The sequence below is a fragment of the Oryctolagus cuniculus genome, chromosome 19 (assembly GCF_964237555.1).
Source record: "Oryctolagus cuniculus chromosome 19, mOryCun1.1, whole genome shotgun sequence".
In the NCBI taxonomy this organism is placed as follows: Eukaryota; Metazoa; Chordata; class Mammalia; order Lagomorpha; family Leporidae; genus Oryctolagus; species Oryctolagus cuniculus.
Window position 1 is genome coordinate 59,235,424 of NC_091450.1, and position 16,876 is coordinate 59,252,299.

At 44.3% G+C, this 16,876-nt stretch overlaps 2 protein-coding genes across 2 annotated transcripts in view; both read right to left on the bottom strand.

The window, feature by feature from the left end:
* The window catches only part of LOC127490233 (uncharacterized), an 18,661-nt gene extending 16,430 nt beyond the window's left edge, over positions 1 to 2,231 (bottom strand). The window contains exon 1 of the mRNA XM_070063798.1: positions 1 to 2,231. This exon is cut by the window's left edge and continues 338 nt beyond it. Within this exon, the coding sequence (XP_069919899.1) occupies positions 164 to 1,822 (1,659 nt within the window). The 5' untranslated portion in view covers positions 1,823 to 2,231 and the 3' untranslated portion in view covers positions 1 to 163.
* Positions 1 to 16,876, bottom strand: part of LOC103346492 (uncharacterized) — a 149,414-nt gene that overhangs the window by 16,430 nt on the left and 116,108 nt on the right. Inside the window, exon 11 of the mRNA XM_070063799.1 lies at positions 1 to 16,876. This exon is cut by the window's left edge and continues 16,430 nt beyond it; it is cut by the window's right edge and continues 17,385 nt beyond it. The gene's annotated coding sequence lies outside the window, so the exon portion shown is untranslated.

The following is a 16,876-nucleotide window of genomic DNA, read 5'->3' on the forward strand; positions in this document are numbered from 1 at the left end:
TATCTTCCCTCTCTGCCTGCAGTTTCTCTTACTGCCTCCTCACCTGCCCTCCTCCCAGACAGGAGTCCATGACTATCCCTTCATTGCTTCACTCCTCAGGGAAGGGCCCCTCCTCGGGGGCATTTCCCAAGAGGCTACTAAGAGGCCACTTTCCTCTCTGCACTCAAGGGCTTTCCTCTGGGGCTGGCAGGACACAACACATCCAGCTGAAGCATTGGATGATCCTCCTGCCAATCCCCAGGCGACCCTTGCCCTTTCTGGCCTGCGTGTCTGAGGTCCCTGCCTCCTCCTCCTGCTGCTGCATTCCTGGGATGCTCTGTTCCTCTGAGGCACCCTGGGAGCCGCTCCTGACTTCTACATCAGCCTCACTGCTGTTGGTGCTCAGTGTGGTGGAAAGAGAGGACAGAGCATCCTGGCTGAGGACTGCACAGGCAGCGGGGCTCCTTGTCCACACGGCCCGTTGGGACCTGTCTGTCCTGCAGGACTCACTGCTGCTCACACTGGGAGTCCCATGGCAAGGAGTCTGCCCCGACTGGCCTTCTGCAAGCACCAGTGGTTGGGAGCTGAGAGCAGCACACTCACGGGCTCTGCTGTTGCAGCCTGAGTGTCCCTGGAGGCACTGGAGAATGGGACAGCTCTGAGCACCGGGGATGGCCTGAGGCATGGGCTTCCCTTTGCTGTGATCCTGCTGAAGTCCTGGGCACAAGGCACTGGCTGGGAGCCTGGGTGGCAGGGAGCCTGCTTGATGGCCCAGCTGGCATCCCAGGTCCTCAAGGGAGCTTAGAGCTTCAGGACCCTGAGGAGGTACTGCAGGCTCCACTTGGCTCTGTCTATGTATTTCTGGGATGCTGAAGCCCTGCTGTTGGGAGATCCCCCAGCGTGGCACAGGGGGCAAGGGGTCATCCCATTCATGAAGCCACAGTGGAGGGCAGAGGCCCCATGGGAATTCCCATCCTTCCTGCTCCTGTGGAAGAAACAGAAACTCGTCACTGGTTCCAGCTGCTCCATGTCCTGCATGGAGCCATGGGTGGCCCATGATGTCTGCCACTGTGGGCCTGGCCTCAGGGTCCTGGGTCAGTAAGCTGTCCACCAGGTTACACAGCTCTGGGTTTCCATAGTGGGGGATTCTGTAGTATCCAGACAGGATGGCTGCCCGCAGCTCCACAAAATCCTCTCCAACAAAAGGCAGTGAGCCTGCCACCATGGCGTACAGGATCACGCCCACACTCCAGCCATCAGCCTTGTACCCGCAGAACTCCTCACCTAAGAATTCCTCGGGCGCACAGTAGGCAAAGGTCCCGCACAGATTCTTTAGGCGCTCTCCACCAGCCAGTTTGCAGCTGAGACCAAAATCGCTCAACTTAATGTTTAGGTGGGCGTCGAGAAGCAGGTTTTCTAACTTTAAATCCCTGTGCACCACGTGCTGCGAATGGCAGTAATGCACAGCAGATAGAATTTGTTTAAATAGCTGACGAATCTCTCCATCCAGTAGGTACCCTCGTTCTACCATGTAACATCTAAGGTCCCCCCTGACTGCGCACTCCATGAAAATGTAGCCCCTCTCTGTGGTATGCCTGACCTGCAGTAGTTGAGTGATGTGAGGGTGATGCAGCCCCTTCATTATTTCTGCTTCTGTGCACAACTGCTGGAAGCTGCAGGAGTGCTGGCCACCATTCTCCACAACCTTCACAGCCACCTGGGTCCTGCTTTCCCAATGATAAGCCAGGATCACCAGCCCAAAACCGCCCTGGCCGAGGACCCTGAGGACCTGGTACCCATCCAGGACCTCCTCCTCACTGGTGAAGGCGGTGAGGCCTTCCATGGTGGGATCCCCACCCCACCCCCCACCCTGCACTCTGACACTGGGAACACTTACTAGTCACCTAAAGTAACAACAAAAACTGGGAAACAAACAGAAATCAAACAAGCTAAATGGTAACCAAAATTGACAACTCAATATGCTAATATTTCTAATAGAGAATGCTAACTCTATGAACTATGGTATACTAATCACTAACACTATCAAAACTAAGAATTAAAAGTTATAAAATACACAGAATACTAAAAATGGTGAAGGAAAGCAACACCAACTATGGTAACTATGGTAACAATGCTAATCAATAAGTCTTATAACAGTCTTATCTAAGTCAAAGCATTAAAAAAATGAGAAAATAGTCAGAAAATGGAGGAAACACAAGAAGGACAAATGAACACAGCATCAAGTACATTTAGCCTGTGAAAGAAAAAGAAAAAATTAATAAATAAATATTTAAAGAAAATACACAAGCACACAATGTAAAAATGGGAGGGGGAGAGAAATTGAAAAAATAGCAAAAAAAAAAAAAAACCTGAAAGATTCACTACAGTAAAGAGAACTAATAGACGACACAAAACAACACCACAAATGACAGGACAAGGGAAAACCAGTGATGTCGTCCAATCCTTCAGGCAGTCTCCACAGAGCTTCCTGGGCCAACTGACCAGAACCAAGCCCAAGCAGGGAACTGTTAAGGCAGTTGGAATGACATCACAATGGCCCCCCTGAGGGCAGAGCAGGCTCTAGACCAATCACAGCTGGGGACACACCAGGCTGGTTTTCTCAAGAAACTTTCTACTTGGTTAAAGAGAAAGGACCCCAAAAGCTTTTGGCTTAAGTTGGTGGTAGAGATCGGTATTTAGGATTTGATAAATTAGCACAGTCCTCTTCAGGCGTTTTCTATTGTTTCAATACACGTATAGAAGCACTGATCCTCCCGGAAGTCTCTATTTCCACCCCCATTCCCACCCCCTTTTTCATTTCCTCTTGGTTCCTGTCCATTAAAGACGTCCAGTAAGAGGAGTCAACTGCTCCTCTTAGCCCAGGCAGGCTCAGCTCACTGTCCCAAATGATTTCCAAGCTCTGCCATGGCTTGAACAGATTGTGGCTCCCTCACTCATGTATACATTCACTCACACACATATGTACTTGTATGTTCAAAAACAAAAATAGAGGCATAAAGGTGTCCCTTTAGAGGAATTGAGCATTTGCAAACTGAGTTCTGGTGGTGCTGCCCACCATCAGCCTGCTGCTCTGTTTGTCTTCTGAAGGTGAAACACTCAGAGCACACATGGAGAGAATAGAAACAATGTTACTGGAGATGCTGCACAAACAAGCCAGGCTTCCTGCCCCATAGAACAGCAGGTTACAGCCTCAGCCTCACTCAGCTCCTTTCTTCCTCCTGAGGGAGGATTCCTGGGGAAGGTAACGGACCTATTGTCGCTCCTCCAGGCTCCTGAGTTCTTGCAATGCAGACTGTGAAACTATTTATGATATCTTCAAAATTAAAGTGGTGTTGTTCCCACTCTTGCTCTCTCCATCCCCTTCTCTCCCCTTCCCTCCGTTTCTCCCTGCTGAAAGTATGTCTTTCAGATAGATTAATTGCATTTTTAAGCTTTTGTTAATATTTAATTATTTATTTATTTTTAAAGATTTTATTTATTTGAGAGGTAGCGTTACAGACAGTGAGAGGGAAAGACAGACAGAGAGGCCTTCCATCCACTGGTTCACCCCCCAAATGGCTGCAATGGCCAGAGCCGCGTTGATCAGGAGCCAGGGGCTCCCTCCCGGTCCCCCACGCGGGTGCTTCCACTGCCCTCCGGGCCACAGCAGAGAGCCGGATCGGAAGTGGAGCAACCAGAACTCGAACTCTCGTCCACATGGGATGCCAGTACCACGAGCAGAGGCCCAGCCCAGTGTGCCTGCTCCAATATTTTATTTATTTAAAATTGAGAGGCAGAGTTAGAGACACACACACAGAGATCTTCCATCCACTGCTTCACTCCCTAGACGGCCACGGTGGCCAGAACTGGGTGGATCCAGAGCCAGGAGCCAGGTGCTTCCTCACTGCTCCTAGGCCAGATGGGGGAGGTGCAGCCAGGACTCCAGGCAGAGGCTCCGCCCACTCCACCACAGCCTGACTTCTTTCCAGGTCCTTCTGCAGTACCACGGATATCAACCGAGAAAGCCACCCAAACAGGTCAGTCCCATACAGCGGTTGGCAGGAAGGGATCCGGGCAGGCACCGCGGCACACAGCAGGTGAGGCTGCCTCTCGGACGCCCTCACCCACGTGCCCGGCCTGAGTCCCGGCTGCTCGGCTCTGAGGCAGCTTCCTGCTAATGCACCTGGGGTGCTCCCAGGCATGGTCACGCAGGAGACTCAGACGAGCCCCTGGCTCCAGCCTGGCCCAGCTCCACACACATCCGGGGAGGGCACCAGCGGGCGGAAGGTCCGTTGCTCTGCTTCTGTGCTGCGGCATCAGTGGGCAGGTGGAGCAGGGAGGTGCTATGGGGTCAGCAGAACAGGGAGCCCCCCCGCAGAGCAGTGCAGTGAGCCTGGGGAGGCCAGCAGGGAGCCCCCCAGAGCAGTGCAGGGTACAGGGAGCATGAGGGGGCTGGCAGGATGCAGGGAGCTCCCCAGAGCTATGCAGGGTGCAGGGAGCCCCCCACAGCAGTGCAGGGTGCAGGGAGCCCGAGGGGGCTGTCAGGGCGTAGGGAGCCCCCCAGAGCTATGCAGGGTGCAGGGAGCACAAGGGGGGCTGGAAGGGCACAGGGAGCCCCCCAGAGCAGTGCAGGTCACAGGAAGCCCAAGTGGGGCTGGCAGGATGCAGGGAGCCCCCTAGAGCAGTGGAGGGCCCAGCACCGCAGAGGGTTCAAGGGCAGCAGAGCCCTTCCTCAAGGCTGCCTGTCCCAAGAATGTAACTCATCACCCAGAATCTACTATCTATTTCAGGCTACTTTAGATCAAACATAGCTACTTCCACTGTTCAAATACATGAGATGGGACTACTCTTTTATCAGAGCTCAGAGTGTCCTCTTATTAATACTCAGCTGATTTTCAACCACTCTCTGACAGGCTGAGACTAAGGAACACACTAAATACTACTTAAGAAAACACATTCACTATGACTTTACTCCACCATTCTCCTTTAGGTTTTTCTGTTCTGCTCTATTAGATGGCTTGTTTCCTTAAATTATTCCAAATAGATATAATGAGATCTCTCCACTGGTTATCTCAAAAGTAGGGTAATGATCGACTGGATGAAGGCATAATCTAATAAAATTCAAATTTAATGATTCAAATTTGATGATACCTGTTTTCCAGATTTTTGTTCGTTTCAATTACAGGCATGGTGATCAATGAATGGGAAATGAATGACTACAAAGAGGATTCCCTGGTCTTTGGAAGGCATTAAAAAATTTCTACAACAGAACGCTAGTGATGGTTGCACAATTATATGAATCTACTAACACCAAGGAGTGGTAGATCTGTTAATTGGTAATTATTCTTTTAAGTAATTTCAAAGGAAATTTCAAATTTCTGCTCCAAAATGTAAATAACGGAATAGTCACTTGTAAAGACAAGAAAATAGTACAACATACTAAACACCAATTCTCTTCTTAGATTAGCCCAAGAATTGAGGTCATAAGGAAAACAGTGTCCCTGAACATGAGAAATATATGCCACTACAAGAAATACCAGCTTACCAGGAAGAGAGAAGCTGCTGAATGCAGCAAATGGTAAGGACACTTCCATGGTAACTGTCCAAATGCTGGAGGCTGGAGGTGACCTGCCTTGACAGTTAAAAACATTTTTGTGTGTGGGCATTTTGCCTTGTAGTTGGAAAACCCATTGAGACACCCACAATGCAGTGCCTCAGTTTGAATCCAGCTTTCTGCCAACGAAGACCCTGGGAGTCAGCAGATGACGAATCACAGAGATCTATTACTGCCATGCAAGTGGGAGACCTGGATTTAGCTCCCAGCTTCCATTTCTGGCATAGTTGGAATCACCCAGTGGATCATAGTTCAGTGGAAGTGAACAGTTATTAGTCATTCTCTGTAAGTCTCTCGGCTTCTTAAATTGGGGTCAAGGTGGAGTTTTGGAAACAGTTGCGGAATTTTACCACAAGAAACATAAACAGGTTCTCTTTAAGAGTAGAAAAATCATCAGCGCCCAGCACCAGCACTACTCCTGTCACTTCTGCCCCTCTGGAGGTCCTGTGGCCTGCAAATCCCAGCATCAAATACAATACAGCAGCTCCAGCCCCACCCTCTGGCAGTGACTAGGGGTCTGCTTGCCCCATCTAATGGGCTTCACTGCTACTCCTGGGGCTCTGGCCCATCAGGCAATGGCTCAGGCCACATAACCAGGCTGTCCGAGCATCAGCTTGGCCTGCTCCCAGAACCAGTGATCTCTAGCATTTCTTGTATCACATTTGGGTGATGGGTGGTGAGCCATCACTGGGCCCATTCACAGAGCCAGCCAGGTGTGCTTCCAGAAAGAATGTCATTTCTGCATCTCTGTTCCCTTACTCTAGTGGTGGCTGAGGGACTCCATACCACGGGGCCAAGCAACTCCAATGGACCCCAGAAATACCCACACCCTTGATGCTACTGGAGTGAACCACAGCAAAAATAAGCTATAGGGAGAGGCCATTATGATTTTTAACTTGAAACAGAGACAAAACATGCTACAAAGTCAATACCTAAAGACAGACATTCAGGAAAAATCTTTCAATCCTTGAAAACCATCCCTTAAAAATGATACAAAAAAACTGATCTACCAGATGTGTAACAATCAACATAGGGACAGAAGAGTGAAAATTAAACAATATGCTACCAAAAAGAATATAACAACACTATAATGGCTGACCACAAAGAAGGTGGTGCATAAAATGCCAGATAAAGAATTCAAAAGACGGGCTTCATGAGGATACTCAGAGAGACACAAGAGAATATGGACAGTTACCTGAATGTTATGCAAGTGATGAATGACATCAATGAATGAAAACTTCAACAGAGACAGAGACCTTGAACAAGAACTGAAGAAAAATCTTACAAAACATGAAGTGATTAAGTGAAATAAGTTACCAATATCGACAACAGACTATACTGAGCAAAACAAAGAATACCTGAACTCAAAGAAGAGCCTTTTTAAATATACCAGTCAGACAAAAGGAACCAAAAAGATGGCCTCCTGAGACCAGGGGAACACAACATAACCAAGTATTCAAATTTCCACAGTCGCTGAGGGAGAGAAGAAGAACCAGGACAGGGAGGTAATAGCTGAAAACTTCCCCATGCTGGAGAAATATACGGACACTGATGTATAGAAGGCCCCAAAAGTGTATGAGAAGTTACCAGAGAAATTTCTGTCACCTTATATTTGTACTCAAAAGAACAACACAAAGAAACAGAATTGAATCAGAAAAGCAAGTGGTCCCTTTTAAGGGAAACCCCGATTAGATTATTAGCACATTTTCCCCACAAAGCTTTCAGGATTCATAAAATATAAAATCCAGTCATGATTAAAATCATGAACACATGCATATGGAAAAAATTTCTCAACTTAATAAACCCATACATGACAAACCCACAGCCAATATCATATGAAATGGGGAATTCAAAAACATTCCTCTAACATCTTTGACCAGATAAAGATAACAGTGGGCAGAGAGTACTCTGACTGGTCTGATTCAATAGGAAACTAGATGTCTTGGATGGTGCTGTGGCTGACTTGACTAATCTGCCTGCAGTGCCGGCACCCCGGGTTCTAGTCCTGGTTGGGGTGCCAGGTACTAGTCCTGCTTGCTCCTCTTCCAGTCCAGCTCTCTGCTGCGGCCTGGGAAGGCAGTGGAGGATGGCCCAAGTACTTGGGCTCTGCACCCACATGGGGGGGTCTGGGAGGAAGCACCCGGCTCCCGGCTTCAGATCACTGCAGCGCCAGCCATAGCGGCCATTAGGGGAGTGAACCAATGGAAGGAAGACCTTTCTCTCTTTCTTTCTCACTGTCTATAACTCTACCTGTCAAATAAAAAAAAAGAAACTTGACGTCTTAGCCAGAGCGATTAGGCAAGGCAAGGAAATCAAAAACATGCCATTGGAAAAAAGAAAATAAAAATATCCTTGTTTGCAGTTGGCATGATTCCATGGGGTGTGAAACAGATTCCACCAAAAGATCTTAAATAAAACACTATTTTTAATAAAATAACATGTATATCACATCTGCTCCATTTCTGCTCCAGTTCACTGCTAATGCACCTGAGAAAGCAGCAGAAGATGGTCCAAGTTCTCAGGCCTCTGGCACCCATGTGGGAAACCCAGATGAAGATCCAGGTTCCCAGTTTTGGCTTGCCCCAGCCCTAGCCATTGTGGCCATTTGGAGTGTACTAGTGGATGGAAAATACCTCCCACTCCCCCCGCTTCTGTCTGCCTATAACTCTGCCTTTCAAATAAATAAATCTTTAAAAACGCAAAAATATGGTTCCCAACCTATGGAAAGTTACCAAGCTGGTCAGGAAAGTGAGATTCCTATTTGTGTAAGAGCAGCCTGAGAACACCTGACCCCATAAACTCAAGTGTAATGGGTAGATAAGAAGTGATATTGGCAACACAGAAAAGAGAATATGAATTATAGCAGCAAGAGAGGAGAGTCTTAGAGGATAGGAGTCAATAGAAAAATAAATCAAGGGGTCATTAAAAAATAGATCCAGCTTTATTGGAGTAGAAGGCTTATATTACATAGAAGACTGGAGAAAGACAGTAAGAACCACAAGTGCTAACATTTACAGCATTCTGAACACAAGGCGCGATGCTAAGCCCTTTACATGGTTGGCTATATTTCATCCTCATTACCATCAACAGTAGATCTCATTATCATGCGGATGTAACAGATGAGGGGGAAACAGGCCTAGTGGGTTAAACAACTTGCCCAAGGTCATGAAGTTTAATAAGCAGTGAAACTGGACAATTTTTAACTCCAAACACAATTTTTAAATTAGTGCATTATGTAACAGAAAAGTGTTATGATGGGAATAGTGCTTTGATGAATTTAAATTTTGAAGAGACTAGAGGAAGATAGTGTAATCAGGACCAAACAAGGGTACTTCAAGAAGATAATAGAGGCATGGGTGCTTGACCTAACAGTTAAGGGTATACTGGCGTCCCCTAGTGCCAGGGTTCAATACCCAACTCCAACCTCTTGCTAAGGCGCACTCTGGGAGCAGCAGTGGTGGCTCAAGTAACTGGGTTCCCACCACCTATGTGGGAGACCTGGATGGAGTTTCCAACTCCTGGGCATTTGGGGAGTGAACCAGCACAGAGGCACTTGACTCTCTTTCTCTGCCTCTCAAATAAGTAAACACTAAACAATAAAAATAATTTTAAAAACTTGCAGGAAGTGGAATAAAAAATAATTTATTTTGGCACAAAAATATTTCAAATCTCTGCATTTTTTTCATATTACCTATTTGCCAAGAAATTTTTTCTAAGTTAAAAATGTTCACTTTATCTGATACAGACACATAGCAAAATCTTCCATCTGCTAGTTCACTCTCCAAATGCTTACAACAGCCATGCTGAAGTCATGCTGAAAGCCAGGAGACAGGAATTAGGCCTCTCATGTGAGAGGAGTGAGAGATCCAAGTACCTGAGCCATTACTGGCTGCCTCTGGGATGCACAATAGGTGATGCTGGTCGGGAAGCAGATTAGCACTCAGACAGCTGATGAGAAATTCTCTCTCTCTCTCTCCTCCCCACCACTACTAGACTCTCTGTCCCTCAAATACAAAAATAATTAAGAATTGAATAAAATGTAAGAAGAAAGCAAAAGTGTGTTGTCTTTGGCTATATGTAGTCTTTTTTAAAAGATTTTTAAAATTTATTTGACAGTTAAAGTTACACAAAGAGAGAAGGAGAGGCAGAGAGAGAAAGAGGTCTTCCATCCGCTGGTTCACTCACCAGATGGTCCCAATGGCTGCTCCATTTCTGATTCAGCTCCCTGCTGATGGTATGGGAAAAGAGTAGATGATGGCCCAAATGCTTGGGCCCCCGGACCAATGTAGGAGACCTGGAAGAAGCTCCTGGCTCCTGGCTTCAGATCAGATCAGCGCAGCTTCAGCCACTGCAGCCATTTGGGGGGAGTGAACCAGCGGATGGAAGACCTCTCTGTCTCTCACTCCTTTTGTCTGAAACTCCATCTCTGAAATAAATAAAATCTTAAAAAAATAAGATTCTCTCTTGGTCTCTCTCTCTCTCTAACTCTGACATAAATAAATAAATAGGGCTGGCGCTATGGCACAGTGGGTTAAAGCCCTGGGCTGAAGCGACGGCATCCCGTATGGACATTGGTTCTAATCCCAGATGCTCCTCTTCCGATCCAGCTCTCTGCTATGGCCTGGGAAAGCAGTAGAAGATGGCCCAAGTCCTTGGGCCCCAGCACCCACGTGGGAGACCCAGAAGAAACTCCTGGCTCCAGATAAGCACACCTCTGACCATTACAGCCATCTGGGAAGTGAACAAGTGGGTGGAAGATCTTCTCTCTGTCTCTACCATTCTCTGTAACTCTGTCTTTCAAAGAAATAAAATAAATCTTACAAATAAATAAATCTTTTCTAAAAAAGAATTGTACCTATGAAATACATGAAATCTGTTATCTTTATATTAATAACAAAAATTTTTTTAAATGCCCTGCTTTTTGGATTTTCCACCTGCAAAAAGACTCAGAAAACATCAGAGTAGTTATATTTGCAAGGTGACTGCTGCAATAAGCAGCCCCCTTTGCGGATATTACAAGCTTAAATCAAGCCAAAGACCTTCGGATGCTTTCAAAACCCAACACAATTCTGAGGTACCAGGTGTTAGGATTTTTAACATACCCATTTTAGTATTTTTATTTTTCTAAAATTTTTAATTAATTATTTTATTTGAAAGGCAAATAGAAGAGAGAACTTTCATCTAATGTGTAACTCTCCAAATGCCCACAGAGCTGAGTGTGCAGGCCTGCCGCACCAGTCATACGGAACCTGAAGGAGGGAGTGGGACTGAAAAGAGGGACAAGGGCACAGAGAACAGAGCCAAGACAACAAGGCTGATCAAGGCTCGTTTATTCTAAAGTCTCAGCGGTATTTATACTTATCCAGCTGCAGAACAAAGAAGCACAAAGGACAATAACATACATAAGCAACTTATCGGGGCCTCTGGTAGCACAGATAATTTTAACAGGATGTTCTTGATTATCATCCTCCTTCAGGATGGGAGTATGTGACTTTCTTATCCTAGGAATTCCACAAGCCAAGATTGGCCCTGATTTGTCCAAAGGCTGCCTACATCTCCCCCTTTTTTATTTTATTGAGAATGGCCTCTGTCTTAGGTTGCCCTCAGCCATCTCTGCCCTTACCCGTCATTGGTAACTCTGGCAGCTTGGCCTAGAGCCCTGTCTTAGGTTGGTACAGGATGCTGAGTGTCTTACCCGTCTCTGAGGACCATTCCCACATGTCTGTCAAATGATGACCAGATTAAAAAAATCATGGGGGCAGGCATCATGGCAAAGTGGGATAAGTCTCAGTCTGTTGCACCAGCATCCCATAGTGGTGCCAGTTTTAAGCCTGGATGTTCCCTGATGATGGCCTAGGAAAACAGTGGAAGATGGCCCAAGACCTTGGGAGACCCAAGAAGAAGCTCCTGGCCCCTGGCTTCGGAACAGCACAGTTCTTTTTTTGTTTTGTTTTGGTAGGCAGAGTTAGACAGTGAGAGAGAGAGACCGAGAGATAGGTCTTCCTTCCGTTGGTTCACTCCCCAAATGGCTGCTATGGCTGGCACACTTCGCCGATCCGAAGCCAGGAGTCAGGTGCTTCCTCCTGGTCTTCCACATGGGTGCAGGGCTCAATCACTTGAGCTATCCTCCACTGCCTTCCTTGGCCAAAGCAGAGAGCTGGACTGGAAGAGGAGCCACCAGGACAGAACTGGCGCCCCAATCGGGACTAGAAACCGGAGTGTGGTCGCCACAGGCAGAGGATTAGCCTAGTGAGCCGCAGCACCGGCCACAACAGCCCAGTTCTAGCCATTGCAGATATTTAGGGAGTAACCAGATGGAAGACCTCTCATTCTAAGATAGAAGACCTCTCATTCTGTCTCTCCCTCTCTCTTACTCTGCCTCTGAAATAAATAACTTTTGAAAAAAAGTAATTGTGGTATATATACATCATGGAATACTATTTACCAGGAAAAAATGGAATACTGTCTTTTGCAACAAAATGGATGCAACTGGAAACCATTATACTTAGTGAAATAACCTAGTCTCAAAAAGAAAAATACTATATGCTGTCCCTGATCTGTGTTAACTAACAGAGTACTTAACACGTAATAATGTGTAGGAGTGAAATGGGCATTTTGAGATATGATGCTTTTTTACAAGCCTTGTCTCACTTTGAGGAACAATTTATTTTCTTCAGACTATTTGTTGAACTTTTTACTTAGTGTATAGTTAATACTATGAGTATAAAGTTAACTGAAAAGAGATATCTGTAAGAATTAACAGTGGAAATGGGAGAGGGAGGAGGAAGAAGTATGGAAGCATGGGATACAGGAAATGTTGGGTGCGAAGAATCAATGTTCCTGAATATGTATATGGCAAGTACATGAAATCTGTTTACCTTACATAAGATTTTTAAAAAATAGATAATCTGCTAACAAGACTGACAAAGAAAAAAAGAGAGAAAAACCCTCAAAACTTCAAATAAATAAGATTAGATGAAAAAACAGACATTATAACCAACACTACTGAAATACAAGGCTTCAAAACATTGCCATTCAATACTATATGCTAATAAACTGGAACACCTCGGAGAAATGGAGAAGTTTGTAAATACAAATAACTTACTAAATTAAATCCAGATGATAAAGACAATCTAGCAGACTCATAAAAAGTAATGGGATTGTAGCAGTAATCAAAATTCTTCCATCAATGAAAAGCCCAGGACTTGGTGGTTTTACTATCAAATTCCACAAAACATTTAAAGACAAACTCCAACACTTTTCAAAGTATTTGAAAACACTGAACAGGATGGAATGCTGCCAAACTCTTTTTAGGAGGCCAACATCACTTGGACACCAAAAACAAAGACACAAAAGGGAAAGAAGACTACAGGCCTATATCCTTGTAGAACACAGATGCAAAGATTCTCGACAAAGTGCTAGACAAACAATTCAAAACATCAAAAAAACTCATACATAACTATCAACTGCAATTTATCCCAGAAAAGCCATTGTGGTTCCACATCCGCAAAACAACAAACATCATAAATCAATCAACATAATGGAAGAATAAAAACCATACTCTCATTAGATACAGAGAAAGCATTGGGTATGATTTATTACCCTTTGATGGTACAAAAAAATGCCTCCACAAATTAGATATAGAAGGAATATGCCCGGGGGCCAGTGCCGTGGTTCACCTGATTAATCCGCCACCTCCGGCACCAACATCCCATATGGGTGCCAGGTTCTAGTCCCGGTTGCTCCTTTTCCAGACCAGCTCTCTGCTGTTGCCCGGGAGGGCAGTGGGGGATGGCCCAAGTGCTTGGGCCCCTGCACCCACGTGGGACACTAGGGGGAGGCACCTGGCTCTTGGCTTTGGCTTTGCACAGTGCAGGCCGTGTCGGCCATTTGGGGAATGAACCGATGGAAGGAAGACCTTTCTCTCTGTCTCTCTCTCTCTCACTGTCTGTAACTCTACCTGTCAAATGAATAGAGAAAAGAAGGATTACTCCTGAAAATCATAAAGGTTATATTTGACAAACTAACAGCCAATATCATACTGAATGAGGAAATGATGAAAGCATTCTGTCAAAATCTGTAAAAACACAAAGATGTCCACTTTCACCACTCTAACTGAATACAGTACCATAAATTTTCAGAAGAGCAATTAGAGAGAAGAACAAAATAAAAGGCATTAACATTAGAAAAGAACAAGTCAAATAATTAATGTTTCAGATGACATGTTGTTCCTGGAAGAACACAAACATTCCACCAAAATGCTACTTGAACTGATGAACCAATTCAGTAAAATTTACATACAAATAAATAGACAAAAATAGCTGCCTTTTTACATATTAATGATGGATTCACAGAGAAATAAAAAAATCACATTTACAATAACCAAAAAATTAGCATTAATAGGAATAAATTTAATCATTGGTTCACCCCCAATGGCCACCACGGCCGGAGCATGCGGCCGGCGCACGGCGCTGATCCGATGGCAGGAGCCAGGTACTTATCCTGGTCTCCCATGGAGTGCAGGGCCCAAGAACTTGGGCCATCCTCCACTGCACTCCCTGGCCACAGCAGAGAGCTGGCCTGGAAGAGGGGCAACCCGGACAGAATCCGGTGCCCTGACCGGGACTAGAACCCAGTGTGCTGGCGCTGAAAGGCGGAGGATTAGCCTAGTGAGGCGCGGCACTGGCCAAACAAGATACTTTTATAATCATGTTTTTAGACTCTGTAGGGAAACCAGTAATCTTTCATATGTAATAAGATACTTACTGTACTTCCTTAGTTAGTATAATCATTTTTCTTTTCCTTTATTTATGGTTCCTATGGTTTATCTGGGAACTTTGCTCATGTATTTTTTCTGAATTAATTCTCTTGGTCTGGATACCTTTGAATAGCTCTTTGTTTGAGGCTCTCTAGTCACATTTTTCTACTTATCTGCCTTTCAGAGAATTGTTACAATAATTGTGCAGAGGAAAAAAAGCTGTAACAGTATTCACCCAGCCATGGGACAAACAGAGCTCAATTATATTATTTTGGCTCCAGTGTATTTTACCCACTAGTGTTGTAGACAATGAAACTGAATGGGCGGTTACATGGATGTATGAAATACATTTGCTTGAAACAGACTGAAGCCTAATATTTCTGCTGTAAATTGAATCTGGTCTTAATGCCTGTCTACTTCAGGTATTTCTATTTAAGAAACATGATCTACTGATAAACTTGAAGAAACAAAAATATATGGAAGTAAAACAAAATAAGAGGAATGTAAATTGGAAAATTCCCTTGACAGAAGTCATATAGTCTGATAACTATGTATCTCCCTCTAAAATACATTAAATGCATGAAGTGGAGGTTTTGAACATACAATTAATTTCTGTAAAACTCCTATATTCTTTACCAAAGTCATATTGTCTTTAGCAATGATAAAGTAACATCACAAGGGATTTTGTTATGGATGCGTTTCCTACCTTGTTGATGAAAATTATGTACAGCACTAAAGCCAATTTTTATGAAAGAGCAAAGTAGAATGATCTTGTATATACATTTCTTTGATGCATTCATCAAGCCACTTTCCTCTAAAAAAGTGCTGATGAGCATTAACTGATCAAGGGAAAGAATCTATTTAATTCATAAACAAAAATGATAGGTCAGAGACCGAAATTTAAGAACTGAGACTATGAAGCTTTTGGATGCAACTGCAGAAGAAATGCTCCAAGGCACTGGAGAGGGGATGACTTCTTAGACAAGGCCCTCAAGGCACAGGCAACAAAATCAACACTAAACAAATGGCATTATATGCAAGTCAAAAGCTTCTGCACAGCAAAGGAAACCACAACAGAATGAAGAGACATCCAACAGAATGAGGAAAAGTATTTGTGATAAAGAATTAATAATCAGAGTACACCAGCAACTTAAAAAAGAGAACAAAAATAACAAAAAGACAAACAGCCAGTTAAGAAACGGCCAAAGGAACTCAACAAACAGTTCTCTAAGGAAATACAAATGTCCAACAAATCTTGGAAAAAATGCTCTACATCACTAGCCAACAGGGAAATACATAGCAAAACTGCAATGAGAAATCACCACCTTTTCTTAATTGTTAAAATCAAGATATAGAATAACAAATTAGAGGATGTGAAAAACGGGGAACTCTGGTACACCATCTGTGGGAATGTAATTAGTTCAAAGACCGTGGAAAATAGTATGGAGATTTCTTAAGAAACCAGAAGGAAATTTGCCATATGATCCTGCAATCCCACTGGGTTTATACATATAAGGTATTAGCATCATGTATCAAAGTGATACCTCCACCACCGTGTTTACTGCAGCACTGTTCACAACAGACACAGCAAGATAATGGATAAGGAAAATATGTATATATCTATAATGGAATTTTTATTCAGGTATAAAAAATAGCAACACTTGGCCGGCACCAAGGCTCACTTGGCTAATCCTCCACCTGTGGCGCCGGCACCCCATGTTCTAGTCCTGGCTGGGGTGCTGGGTACTAATCCTGGTTGCTCCTCTTCCAGTCCAGCTCTCTGCTGTGGCCCGGGAGTGCAGTGGAGAATGGCCAAAGTGCTTGGGTCCCTGCACTCACATGGAAGACAGGGAGGAAGCATGCCGGTTCCTGGCTTCGGATCAGCCCAGCCCTGGCTGAGGTGGCCATTAGGGGAGTGAACCAATGGAAGAAGACCTTTCTCACTGTCACTCTCTCTCACTGTCTGTAACTCTCTCTCTGTCTCTCTCTCTCACTGTCTGACTCTGCCTGTCAAAAAATTAAAAAAAAAAAAACAACACTGGATGCAACTTAGGACATCAGTTAGTGAAATCAGCCAGAGAAATACAAATATCACATGTATTCCCTTGTATGTGGAAGCTAACATTTTTAAAATCAAAACACAAAAACATAAAGGATGTTTGTGTCTATCACTATTGCTTAAAATGTAAATCCACAAAACTTTGCTTTATAACCTTGTCAAACCTATGGTTAAGAAAATTATACTACTCTTGTGGAATTGTGGTCTTCCTACCTTTCCTTGTTGAATACTATGTTTAGTGGTGAATTAAGACTGCGAATAATAAAGTGGATTAAAACTATACCTCGTAAAAATAATGAAAAGAAGAGAGACATGGGAGGGAGGGGAAGAGGGAGAGAAGAATGTGGCTGGCTTCCTGGAACAGTACCGATGAAATACATGAAAAATTATTTCAAAAATAATGCAAAAATAAAGAAGAACATTACACTAGTATAGTTTTAATGATCTGTGATTACTTTAAAATTTA